Source organism: Oncorhynchus masou, chromosome 3, assembly GCF_036934945.1.
Source record: "Oncorhynchus masou masou isolate Uvic2021 chromosome 3, UVic_Omas_1.1, whole genome shotgun sequence".
Taxonomy (NCBI): domain Eukaryota; kingdom Metazoa; phylum Chordata; class Actinopteri; order Salmoniformes; family Salmonidae; genus Oncorhynchus; species Oncorhynchus masou.
This window is the reverse complement of record NC_088214.1, coordinates 26302321-26316253: the sequence shown is the minus strand read 5'-3', so window position 1 is coordinate 26316253 and position 13933 is coordinate 26302321. Positions and strand designations below refer to the sequence as shown.

At 40.9% G+C, this 13933-nt stretch overlaps 1 protein-coding gene across 3 annotated transcripts in view; it reads right to left on the bottom strand.

Annotated features, from left to right (window-relative positions):
• The window catches only part of LOC135513632 (catenin delta-2-like), a 141155-nt gene that overhangs the window by 106584 nt on the left and 20638 nt on the right, over positions 1–13933 (bottom strand). For 2 of the 3 annotated variants that reach the window (XM_064936503.1, XM_064936506.1), the window contains exon 2: positions 13470–13603. In XM_064936503.1, the coding sequence (XP_064792575.1) occupies positions 13470–13598 (129 nt within the window). In that variant the 5' untranslated portion in view covers positions 13599–13603. Of the gene's footprint in view, positions 1–5102; positions 5259–13469; positions 13604–13933 lie in introns of those variants that run through there. The other variant, XM_064936510.1, reaches the window with a different exon arrangement.

Here is a 13933-nt window from a genome sequence, read left to right as displayed (position 1 = left end):
GTTCTTTTGTTGGTTTTAATTGTACTTTTTATTCGATTTTCTATTATTATGTATATTATTATTATCACAGCATTGTAGCCTAGTGGTTAGAGCATTTGACTAATAAGGGAAAGTTTGCAAGATCGAATCCCCGAGTTGACAAGGTAAAAATCTGTCATTCTGCCCCTGAACAAAACAGTTAACCCACTGTTCCTAGGCCATCATTGAAAATAAGAATTTGTTCTTAACTGACTTGCCTAGTTAAATAAAGGTAAAATAAAATAAAAATACAATTGTTGGAAAGAGCTCTCAAGATAAGAATTTCACTGTATTGTTTTACACCTATTGTATTCTGTGCACGTGGCGAATAAACTTTGAAACTTGGGTAGCATTTTGTAATAACTTCATTGCAGCAGTACCTGATGCCTCAAAATGACCGAGAACATATCAATGGTTAAACAATAAGCACACAATAGAGGGGAAAATACAGTGACAAAAACAGTCACACTGTTGTAAGAGTGTGATGTGTAACTTCAGACACTCTTTACGCTGAGTAAAACAATTTAGTCAGAAAATGCTAACATAAGCCTTTCTTGGCAGTGACTTATCTACAAAAACCAAAGTGTGGATTGCAGTCACTCCTTAGAGCAGTCTAATCTTGGTTAACCCAGAATTAAAATATTGCGTAAAATGGTCAGCTGCGTGATTAAGTTCTGGGCCATACATGTTAGAAATTGGGAGTTCCGGTTTGCAAAGTCTCCACCCTCGCAAAAGAAAACAGCCAACGACCACTGCTTACGAGGTAAGGAAACACATATCTGAATACATCCCATTATTTTTTAAAGAGTTACTACCCCAGTTAAGGTGCCGCCAAACAAACCATGTGTGAAAATAGTCTGCACTTAAAAGACTGAAGCACAGGAAACATTTAAAGGTTATACATAAAGGTTATACGCAATTGCAAGGTTGAAAATTTGTAATAAAATTTAAATGTGATATACAATGAGTGCACAAAACATTAGGAACACCTGCTATTTCCATGACATAGACTGACCAGATGAATCAAAATCAATCACATGCACTGAATACAACAGGTGTAAACCTTACAGCGAATGCTTACTTACAAGCCCTTAACCAACAATGCAGTTTTAAGAAAATCCCTAAAAAAAGTAAGACTTAAGAAAAACAAATAATTAAAGAGCAACAGTAAATAACAATAGCGGGGCTATATACAGAGGGTACCGGTACAGAGTCAATGTGTCAATGTGCGGGGGGAACCGGTGTCGAGATAGTTGAGGTAATTATGTACATGTAGGTAGTTATTATCATTCAATTATTATTAAAGTAGCATAGATAATGACAGAGAGTAGCAGCAGCGTGGGGGGGGGGGGGGGGCAATGCAAATAGTCTGGGATTAGTTAGCCATTTGATTAGTTGTTCAGGAGTCTTATGGCATGAGAGGTGAAGCTGTTTAGAAGCCTCTAGGACCAGACTTGGTGCTCTGGTACCACTTTAAGTACCGCTTGCTCTGCGGTAGCAGAGAGAACAATCTATGACTAGGGTGGCTGGAGTCCTTGACAATTTCTAGGGCCTTTCTCTGACACCGCTTGGTATAGAGGTCCTGGACGGCAAGAAACTTGGCCCCGGTGATGTACTGGGCCGTACGCACTACCCTCTGTAGTGCCTTGCGGTCGGAGGCCGAGCAGTTGCCATACCAGGCAGTGATGCAACCCGTCAGGATGCTCTCGATGGTGCAGCTATATAAAAAAAATGATGATCTGAGGACCCGTGCCAATTCTTTTCAGTCTCCTGAGGGGGAATAGGTTTTGTCATGCCCTCTTCACGACTGTCTTGGTGTGCTTGGACCATGTTAGTTTGTTGGTGATGTGGACACCAAGGAACGTGAAGCTCTCAACCTGCTCCACTACAGCCCCGTCGATGGGAATTGGGGCGTGCTCAGTCCTCCTTTTCCTGTAGTCCACAATCATCTCCTTTGTCTTGATCATGTTGAGGGAGAGTTTGTTGTCCTTGCACCACTTGGTCAGGTCTCTGATCTCCTCCCTGTAGGCTGTCTTATCTTTGTCGGTGATCAGGCCTACCACTGTTGTGTTATCATCAAACTTAATGATGGTGATGGAGTCATGCCTGGCTGTGCAGTCATAAGTGAACAGGGAGCACAGGATGGGACTGAGCACGCACCCCTGAGGGGCTCCCGTGTTGAGGATCAGCGTGGTGGATGTGTAGTTAACTACCCTTAACACCTGGAGGTGGACCGTCAGGAAGTCGAGGATCCAGTTGCAGAGGGAGGTGTTTAGTCCCAGGGTCTTTAGCTTAGTGATGACCTTAGCTTAGCATCTTCTTCATCTGACCACTTTTTTATAGACAGAGTCACTGGTGCTTCCTGCTTTTATGTTTGCTTGTAAGTAGGAATCAGGAGGATAGAGTAATGGTGAGATTTGCCAAATGGAGGTCAAGGGAGAGCTGTGTACGTGTCTCTGTGTGTGGAGTAAATGTGGTCTAGAATTGTTAACCCTCTGGTTGCACATTTAACATGCTGATAGAAATGAGGTAAAGCTGATTTAAGTTTCCCTGCATTAAAGTCCCCGGCCACTAGGAGCGCCGCCTCTGGATGAGCGTTTTCCTGGTTACTTATGGTGGACTACAGCTCATTGAGTGCAGGTTTTAGTGCCAGCCTCGGTCTGTTGTGGTATGTTGACAGCTACGAAAAATACAGATAAACTCTCTAGATAGATAGTGTGGTCTACAGCTTATCATGAGATACTCATCCTCAGGCGAGCAAAACCCTGAGACTTGCTTAGATATCGTGCACCAGCTTTTGTTTATAAATATACATAGGCCCCCGCCCCGTGTTAGGCCCTCACCCCGTGTCGTACCAGAGGCTGCTGTTCTGTCCTGCCGATAGAGTGTATAACCCGCCAGCTGTATGCTCTTAATGTTGTCGTTCAGCCACGACTCAGTGAAACATAAGATATTACAGTTTTTAATGTCCCGTTGGTAGGATATACTTGCTTTCAGTTCGTCCCATTTATTTTCCAGCGATTGAAGATTAGCTAGCAGAATGGAAGGCAAGGGCAGATTAGCCACTTGTCGCCTGATCCTCACAAAGGCATCCTGATCTCTTTCCGCAAAACCTATGTTTCCTTTTCCGGCGAATCACAAGGATTTGGGCCTGGTCGGGTGTCCATAGTATATCCCTCGCGTCCGACTCCTCATCCAATCTGAGGTGAGTAATCCCAGTTCTGATGTCCAGAAACTCTTTTCGGTCATAAGAGATGGTAGTAAAACATGTTACGAACAACTGGAAAAAACAAACAAAATAGCATGGTTGGTTAAAAGCCGATAAGACGGCAGCCCTACCCTTTGGCGCCATCTTGATAATCCAGGTGAAAGCTATGATTCCTTATTGATGTCACCTGTTAAATCCACTTCAATCAGTGTAGATGAAGAGGAGGAGACAGGTAAAATAATTTTAAGCCTCAAGACATGGATTGTGTATGTGTGTGCCATTCAGAGGGTGAATGGGCAAGACAAAATATTTAAGTACCTTTGAACAGGATATGGTAGTAGGTGCGAGTCACACCGGTTTGAGTGTGTCAAGAACTGCAATGCTGCTGGGTTTTTCATGCTCAACAGTTTCCTGTGTGTATCAACAATGGTCCATCACCCAAAGGACATCCGGCCAACTTGACACAACTGTAGGAAGCATTGGAGTCAACATGGGACAGCATCCCTGTGGAACGCTTTCAACACCTTGTGGAGTCCATGCCTCAACGGTGTTCCTAATATTTTGTACACTCAATGTATTTCCTTTAACATCATGTGTTGTGTGCTTATTATTTAACCATTGATATGTTCTAGGCTATTTTGAGACCTTAAGGAGCATTAAGTACTGCTGGCTTGTCTGCCAATGGCATGTCCATCTTTTTGTGAGAAATTACACTGGTCACAAAACATTTATAAAGTATAAATTGCCCACACTTTAGACAAGGCCACAGAAAAATAATTAAGCAATTATTAGTAAATGGTTTATAAGGACCTATATTAAAGATCTTATGAATGGATTAATGATTCATTCAATATTTACTAATACATTATAAATGCGTTGTTATGTGGGGTTATTATGAAGTGCTACTAAAAATGTAAACTAAATCATATACAGTCATGCAATTGGTGCAATTGGTAGATTTACACCAAAGTTCAATTTACAGTATGCCTATTAATGCACATTTTAAGTAATGATTAATTAAGTAAAGCACATTTTAAGTAAAGAGCTATTGATTAAGAAACTACACTTGCCAAACCATACCCCAAATCAGTAACTGTTAGAATAGATATACCGCGTTGTATGAAATTAAGTGACAAACATGCCTGGGCTAAGAGAACAGAATCCCCAAGCACCTCTTAAGAATCATTACTGAGAAAATCCCATCTGAGCAATGAGCCTCAGGCAACTCATGTCAACACAAACTGTCCACTTTTTCTGTGACAAGGCTGAAATAAGTCCAGTGCCCACAAGGTTAAACACTCTCCCTGGAGCAGTTAAACTAAAGACTGCTACAAAATGTATCACCTTTATTTTGGGCAAGAGCCCAGAGGATCGAGGTCCACAGAAATATCCAATTAAACTCCATGAAGAAAGATCCATATACAACTGTTATTAAACAGACTTTGAGCTACTTGTATACTATCACAGTACATGAGTCAGTAGACTTGCATTCAAATGTACTTCCCTTGGTATAATAGATGCATTTACATAACTTTGTACATGCAAGCAACTGTTGATATTGTCTGTCTTAGTTATCTAGATCTTCCAATATACATATTTTGCATAACTTATAAATAACTCAACTTCATATTTTTCAGCACAAATAAACTTTGGTCTGAGAAGATGCAGTATTTTGGGATAGAATAACAAAGAACAAAGGACCAACAAAGTTGAAGTGCTTGTTTTAGTTTATGCGAGAGCAAACTAGCTACTTGACGGAATTCAATCAGAGCTGCAAACAAAACCACTGACCCACAGAATTCCCTCCAAATGTAGCATAACAAGAAAACACCTGTTACCACTGACAGTATCAGAATGAAAGTTAACAAAGACATACCTTCACATGGACCATATTTCAGAGAAAGTGACAAACGCACACAAATCCACTTTTTGCCCCATCCACAACATGTCTAGAAGTTCATCTGTCCTTATTGAGAAACCGTCATTAGAAACCTGCAAGCCCAGTAGTGACTGCCTCCAAGCAGTAAAGAATAGGAGTTCAGCTAGGCACAAAGGTCTCCATGGCAACAGATCATTTAGAACCCCTTTGGCATTACTTATGCAACATTGCATCACAAAAGGACCCTCCCACCAGTCTGCCTGCCAAATCCTGCCGCTTTCCAATCACTCTTTTGACTGCTCCTCTCCTCAACACCATCTGCACCCCCCACTGAAAAAGCAGAGAGGGGGTAGCTGGGTGGAGGTTGTAGGGGGAGCAATGGAGTGGGGGGAAGGAAAAGCTACAAAGACTGGAAGGATTGTGAGTGTAAGTATTGTGGGGTTGGGCCAACAGAAATGTCTCCTCTCCCTCTCTTCTGGACATAGTTTTGCATTGTGCTCTCCAGGGATACACAGTGACTGCTGTGCCTCGCAGAGAACTTAGGTAATACACGATACAGTCACTCTTTAAATATAGCTCTGTAAAAAAGACAGGAGAGAAGAAGAGAGGGCCACAGAGGCTTGGGAAGTCACTATTTACTTCCTGTCACTCACACCATAAACTCTGTATATTTATATCCTGTATGATGCATTGTAGTGAAGGAAGTATTTCAGGGGACCCAAGAAAGACAGTCATAAGATAATGAGGTAGTCAGTCTATACATGCGTAAATGACTCGGTCAGTAACTAAGCTAAGTTACCAGTAAGAATACTGGTACCCCTACAATAATGCATCTCAACTTACAACTGTCACTAACAACCGTAACAATAGGCCTGAGAAAATATACATTTGGGTATGATTGAGAAAATGATTGAATGAAAAGTCATTTTGATCAAATGAAAACTGATAGAGCTGAGGGCAGCTGAGAGTGAATAGCAGCTGAGAGGGCCTCTAGAGTGAATAAACAAAGCTATCTCCTCCCAAACCATCTCTTTATTCAAATCGTCATTGGGCCAGTATACCAATTCAAAAACATGTTCAGAATTTGAATACCCAAAGCTTAACAAGACACCAGACTTATGTCTGCTGGAACAGAAAGACATAGCTAAATTGGTTAGCAGGATAGTTCCGTACACAAACTGTGGAACAGTGTAGAATACCCTGAATTCAAATGGGGGGGGGGGGGTGTATGCCCAATAGCTTGCAAACAGTACATCCCTGAAAACACCATTAAACCTATTAGTTGGTAGAATAAATGACTAGGGGAAAGAAGATAGAATTCTGCAGCTTCAGGAAACTATAGTAGCTGTGGTCCTCGAGTGGACATGCCTAATTGTGCCCTGTGGTACAGAGACTGACATTTAACTTCTTCAGAGGAGACAATTTGATTACAAAATGTCATCCCGGGTATGTCTCACACATTCTTTTGGGGGTTTCATCTGATTCCTAAAAACCAAGAGGTGAACTTAATCAGTAAAAAACCAAAGACAAGGAACACCCTGTAACAGAATAAGACTGCAGGGAACGTTGGCTGGAGAAGATAAAAAAGTGATGGAACTTTCAGTACAGGCCTACACAAAGTACACCACATTCATATGAAGTTAGGGGTGTCCTTCTAAATTACATTGAACTAACTCAAAACATTAAACACTGAGATACAAGGTAGCCTATTAAGCCTAGGATAATAGCATTGGCTGAACTTGAGTAGAGAATCTATGGGCTTTAAAATCCTTGGCTTAAATACTCCCATTGAGACAACATTTCAAAGCTTTTCCTGGGTTGACTGAGAACTCACCACTACTGCTGACTGTCTTCCCACTCCTCAGCTGAGTAACACAGCGCTGGATATCAGATTGATCTGTCTAATGCCTCATTCAGATTTGTTAGAGCAACTGTATGCCTCTAAGCCACTCAAACTGCACTTCTACCTCTCTGCCATGGTTGTCTGATTCTCTCATTCAAGCCAGATGCAAAGCTAATTTTACAAGTTTTTCCCCCTTGAGTCAACTGACAAAAAACCATGTCCTATATGCCAACACTTAGCAGTCTGAAACAAATGAATTGTAAAGAAATGAGAACTCCAAATCCCTGCCTTATTCCCCAAAAATCTCTCTTACTGAATAAATAGTGGATCCATTTTGAAATCCCTTCTTATAACAATACAGTACTATGGAATTATAAGCCCTGTTCACACAGTATCAGACATGACTGTGTCAGATGTAATGTTAATTGGTTGAGTTAATGTGGGCAAACAATTCGGCTTTGTAATATTACAAATGAGACACAAGGACCAACACTAACAAATAGCCTAATTGATGAATGTATTGTATAATTCAACAATGAACACAATTAACTATAACTGAGGGATCGAGAATTTATCACCCTGATTTAATGTAGCTAGGCCAGCCATGACACCAATCATCAACTTCAGTTTATTTCATGATGAACAATAAATTATAAGATGTGTTATTCCTAATATTGACCCTGTCCTGCATGATCCTCATATACATCTTCAGTATCTGGGCTCGACATTCACTCACAGTTAAGTCATGAGTGACAGTCTCCATATTGAACCTTTTGTTCGACAGGACTGGTAAAGAGCAGCACTGTAATATTCTGAATTGGATTGATACGCTAAATGCTATTATGCACATAATTATGATATGGACAAAGTTGGGGGAGGGGATTGATGAAGAAACTACTCAATGTAATTTACTGATGATATAATAACAATATAGAGTAACAACACTAGGTTTTCAAATGAAGTGACCCTTTTTTCCACAGACACTATTCAGTCTCTATAACTTTATTTGAAAACGTCCCTCTTCATTATAATAGTCTCCTGTCCTCTATCAGCAAAGCAGCCCATATTCTAGAATGGTACAAATTAGAGTGACTATTTCACAAGACTTAATAATTCCCATTAATTATTTCAGGCTGCTGAAATGACATCACTTCAGCAAAACCCATTTGTTTAAACATCCATTAAGTCTAAAGAGGTGACCATGACCGAAAACAAAGACACACCATACAGTACTTGAACCACCCCAAGGTTACAGTCATTTAAAGACATTGAAGTTACATTTGAAGTTTCACCTCAACCCAATGCCGATAAACCTTTTCCACCAACACACTCCTCAAGCCTGTTTATTGTTGATGTCCAAAGCCAACCGACCCTATGACTGAAAAATGTAGTGGTTATTTGACCTGGTAAATCCATTGGAGGGCAAAGCTGATGCTGTTTACCATTTACTGATGTGGATGTAAGCAACGATTGACCATTAACACTGCATTTCAAATGTGTATCACTGTTACACATTTGACGGTACAGTATATTGTAAGATAAACAAACGTATCTAACATCAAACATGACACGTGAAAACTGACAATACTAACAATGGAAGAAGACATGAAAAAACATAGACTACCGGTCAAAAGTTTGGACACACCTACTCATTCAAGGGTTTTTCTTTATTTGTCCTATTTTCTGCATTGTAGAATCATAGTGAAGACATCAAAACTATGAAATAACACATGGAATAATGTAGTAATCAAAAAAGTGTTCAACAAATCTAAATATATTTTAGATTTGAGATTCTTCAAAAAGCCACCCTTTGCCTTGATGACAGCTTTGCACACTCTTGGCATTCTCCCAATTAACAGGTGTGTCTTCTTAAAAGTTCATTTGTGGAATTTATTTCCTTCTTAATGTGTTTGAGCCAGTTATTTGTGTTGTGACAAGGTAGGGTGGGTATACAGGAGATAGCCCTATTTGGTAAAATACCAAGTCCATATTATGTCAAGAACAGCTCGAATAAGCAAATAAAAACAACAGTCCATCATTACTTTAAGTCATGAAGGTCAGTCAATTCGGAGAATTTCAATAACTTTTAATGTTTCTTCAAGTGCAGTCGCAAAAACCACCAAGCTCTATGATGAAACTGGCTCTCATGAGGACTGCCACATGAATGGAAGATCCAGAGTTACCTCTGCTGCACAGGATAAGTTCATTAGAGTTACCAGCCTCAGAAATTTCAGCCCAAATAAATGCTTCACAGAGATCAAGTAACAGACACATCTCCACATCAACTGTTCAGAGTAGACCGTGTGAATCAGGCCTTCATGGTCAAATTGCTGCAGAGAGACCACTACTATAGGACACCAATATTAAGAAGAGACTTGCTTGGGCCAAGAAACACGAGCAATGAACATTAGACTGGTGGAAATTTGTCCTTTGGTCTGAGGAGTCCAAATTGGAGATTTTTGGTTCCAACCGCCGTATCTTTGTGAGATGCGGTGTGGGTGAATAGATGAGATGATCTCTGCATGTGTATTTCCCCCCGTAAAGCATGGAGGAGGAGGTGTGATGGAGTGAGGGTGCTTTGCTGGTGACACTGTCTGAGATTTATTTACAATTCAAGGCACACCTAACCAGCATGGCTAGCACAGCATTTTGCAGCGATACGCCATGCCATCTGGTTTGGGCTTAGTGGGACTATCATTTGTTTTTCAACAGGGCAATAACCCAATACACCTCCAGGCTGTGTAAGGGCTAGTTTAGCAAGGAGAGTGATGGAGTGCTGCATCACATGATCTGGTCTCCACAATACCCTGACCTCAACCCAATTGGGATGAGTCAGACCGCAGAGTGAAGAAAAAGCAGCCAACAAGCGTTAGGCATAGTTGGAAACTCTTCAAGACTGTTGGAAATGCATTCCAGGTGAAGCTGGTTGAGAGAATGCCAAGAGTGTGCAAAGCTGTCATCAAGGCAAAGGGCGACTATTTGAAGAATCTCAAATATAAAATAATTTTTGATTTGTTAAACACTTTTTTGGTTACTACATGAATCCATATGTGTCTTGATGTCTTCACTATTATTCTACAATAAAGAAATACCCTTGAATGAGTAGGTATTCTAAAACTTTTGACCGGTAGTGTATATTCCTAAAATTCATAGAGCTTTTCAAATGTTGCCCCAGTGGGTTTTGTGTGGTTGCTCACGCTTGAACTCCCTCCTCTCGCTGCTCCACAATGCACAGGAAGTAGACAAATCCCCTGAAACATCAACAACAAAACGTCTGCCTTTTATTTGTATTCAAACAACTATCCCAATGGTGTCAACAGAATAAAAAAAAAAAAAAGAGCCAGCCGTGACTGAGGTGCACCGGCTTGAATAAATGCAAGCTTGTGGAGGTCTGTATATATATATATATATATATATATATATATATCACGCACACACACACACACACACACACACACACACACACACACACACACACACACACACACACACACACACACACACACACACACACACACACACACACACACACACACACACACATCACATGCCTGTAGGCTTTTATTTTTACCCTCCTGTTTGGGCCATTAGTATGTCCCAGAGCAGCCCCATGGGTCTGCGTTGCGGTGGCCCACTTTACCATTCCACAGCTTGTCCTTTTCTACCTTTTTCTTAAAAGCAAGAGGAGTGTCAGTGTAACTACTGCCATGATGCAGGGGATTGTCATGGTTCATTTCCCATCTACACACATGGTCTTGGTTCTACTCTAAAATGGCTGCATGTGATAAACATAAATAGGCTATATCTTATTGCTGGTAAGGAATATCAGTAGGATACTTCCATAATGTAACTACAAGCCAAATATATTATATTGAGCACAAACTCTTATACAACTGAACATAGTTTTACACCGCAAGCATGTATACAATGACAATGTGCAGAATTTATTTTCCAGGCCAACTTTCTCCATGTTCCGTACTACTGAATGACTAACTTTATTAGTTACTATTTTATTACAGAGATATTCTTGTGAGAGATAAAATCTAATAAAATAAAATAATGTGTAGCTGTTAATGCGAGGTTAGTGAAATGCTTGTGTTCCTTGCTCCGACAGTGCTGTAGTATCTAACAATTCACAACAATACACACAAATCTAAAAGTGAAATAATGGAATAAAGACGAGCAATATAGGAGTGGCATTGACTAAAATACAGTAGAATAGAATACAGTATATACATATGAGATGAGTAAAGCAGTATGTAAACATGACTTAAAGTGACTAGTGTTCCATTATTAAAGTGTCCAGTGATTCCATGTTTATGTATGTAGGTCAGCAGCCTCTAAGGTGCAGGGTTGAGTAGACGGGTGGTAGCTGGCTAGTGATGGCTATTTAACATTCTGATGGCCTTGAGATAGAAGCTGTTTTTCAGTCTCTCAATCCCAGCTTTGATGCACCTGTACTCGCCTTCTGGATGATAGCAGGGTGAACAGGCCACTGCTCAAGGGCCCTGCGGTTGCGGGCGATGATACAGTCTGACATGGTGCTCTCAATTGTGCATCTGTAAGTTTCTGAGGGTCTTAGAGGCCAAGCCAAATTTCTTCAGCCTTCTGAGGTTGAAGACTTCACCACACTGTCTGTGTGGGTGGACAATTCAGATCATCAGTGATGTGTAAACAGAGGAACTTTAAGCTTTCCACCTTCTCTACTGTGGTCCCGTCGATGTGGATAGGGGCGTGCTCCCTCTGCTGTTTCCTTAAGTCCACGATCAGGTCCTTCATTTTGTTGACGTTGAGGGAGAGGTTATTTTCCTGGCACCAGTCCGCCAGGGCCCTCACCTTCTCCTTGTAGGCTGTCTCATCATTCTTGGTAATCAGGCCTACTACTGTTGGAGGTGTGCTTGGCCACACAGTCATGTGTGAACAGGGAGTACAGGAGGGGGCTGAGCACCTTTGCACCTTTGTGGGGCCCCTGTGTTGAGGATCAGCGAAGTAGAGGTGTTGTTTACTACCTTCACCACCTGGGGGCAGCCCGTGAGGAAGTCCAGGACCTAGTTGCACATGGAGGGGTTCAGATCCAGGGCCCTGAGCTTAATGATGAGCTTGGAGGGTACTATGGTGTTAAAGGCTGAGCTATAGTCAATGATCAGCATTCTGACATTGGTATTCTTCTTGTCCAGATGGGATAAGGCACTGCTCAGTGAAATGGCTGATTGCATCGTCTGTGGATCTATTGAGGTCTAGGGTGTCAGGTAAGGAGATGATTTGATCCTTAACTAGCCTCTCAAAGTTCTTCATGATGACAGAAGTGAGTGCTACGGGGCGATAGTCATTTAGTTCAGTTACTTTTGCTCTCTTGGGTCCAGGAACAATGGTGGACATCTGAAGCATGTGTGGGACAGCAGACTGGGATGGGGAAAGATTGAATATGTCTGTAAACACTCCAGCCAGCTGGTCTGCACATGCTCTGAGGATGCGGCTAGGGATGCAGCCTTGCGAGGGTTAACATGCTTAAATGTCTTACGTTGGCCACGAAGATAGCTACAGTTCAAAGGAATAGCATAATATTAAAACCGGCCTACACAAAGTCTAGTCTCCCTATAGTCTCACCCGCTAATCAGAGTCAATGTTTACTGTCCTCTGCACCACACACTCACAGAATACAAATGGCACCAATTACTTATGTCTCTATACCTCACTGCACCCTGCAGAACACTGACACGTTTACTTCATCCTCAGAGAGCAACACAGAAGGACTAAAAAGGATTTCAGGCACTGAAGAGGATCTGATGATGAAAAAAGTCATCTGACTGGCAGTAGCAATTCCACCACTTTTCAACCTAAATGTCATTATCTCCAGCACAATACCAGTGTCTACATATGTGAAGACGGCACCATTCTAAATTTTGTCGAAAAAATATGTATAGTTAAAAAGTTATTCCGGATGACGTCATAAAAAGAGAAAACATTTTAACAACAGTGATTTTCATCACTATGAGATTTAGGGTGGCGAGAGGAGCAAGCAAATAGCCTTGTTGCAGAATCTTTAAAATCACTGTTTTTCATACTTTAATCCTACCCTGTGATGTTACAGAGAAACATTTTTTAGGACCTTTCTTCATATCTTTTTTAACGACAGGTCATGGAAGTGCTCATTTTTCACATTATATAAAAACTGGTATGATGCTGGAGATAACGAAAATGAGGTTGAAAAGTGGAGGAATTGCCTGTTAAAGGCTGCATCAACCAAACCAAAAATATACTTCATATTAAGTTGCCATCAGTTAAAGGGGAATTTTACTTGAATGTATATTATTCATTAGTCCATTTTTATACAGTCACACAAAATTGTGCATTCATATGTCATTAAAGTTTTCACAATATATTGCTTTCAATCTCCTGATGCCTAAAATCATTCAAAAGCTCAAATGTTCCTCTCATTATGATGTGTTTTGAATGGAGGGCCTTGCTCTTACTCTGAAAGTCACCCCTGTATGTTACAGAGTAAAGCTGGAAGGCCTTACCTGTTCCTTGACAGAGGCCAGTATAGCTGACGTTGTCTCCGTTTCGGAGACGTCTCCATTAGAGGCATTTAGAACTGGGCTCAGCATGGTGGAGTTCTCAGAGTCAGAGGCTGGTTCTGGAACTGGCATAACTCCTGAAAGGCAAAGAATAATGTTAGGTCAGCATTAACATGGGACATCCTCCACTATAGCATAAAATGCAGCAATTGTTCAGTTATGATATTAATCACTTAACTTTCATGAAACAGTTTGAAGTCTGTTTGACTTTTCTCATGTTGGTTCTTCACAAGTCACAACATGATGTGATAGATTGCCATTGGGGGAGAGATCCTCAGTAAAATATATGTAGTTTCTCTCATACCCCTCACAATTCCTAACCCTTACTTTCTGTAAGTGGGTACTTTGCCTCAGTAGAAAATCTGGATACAAAGAGATTAATCTGATTCAATCAGATTGTGAACATA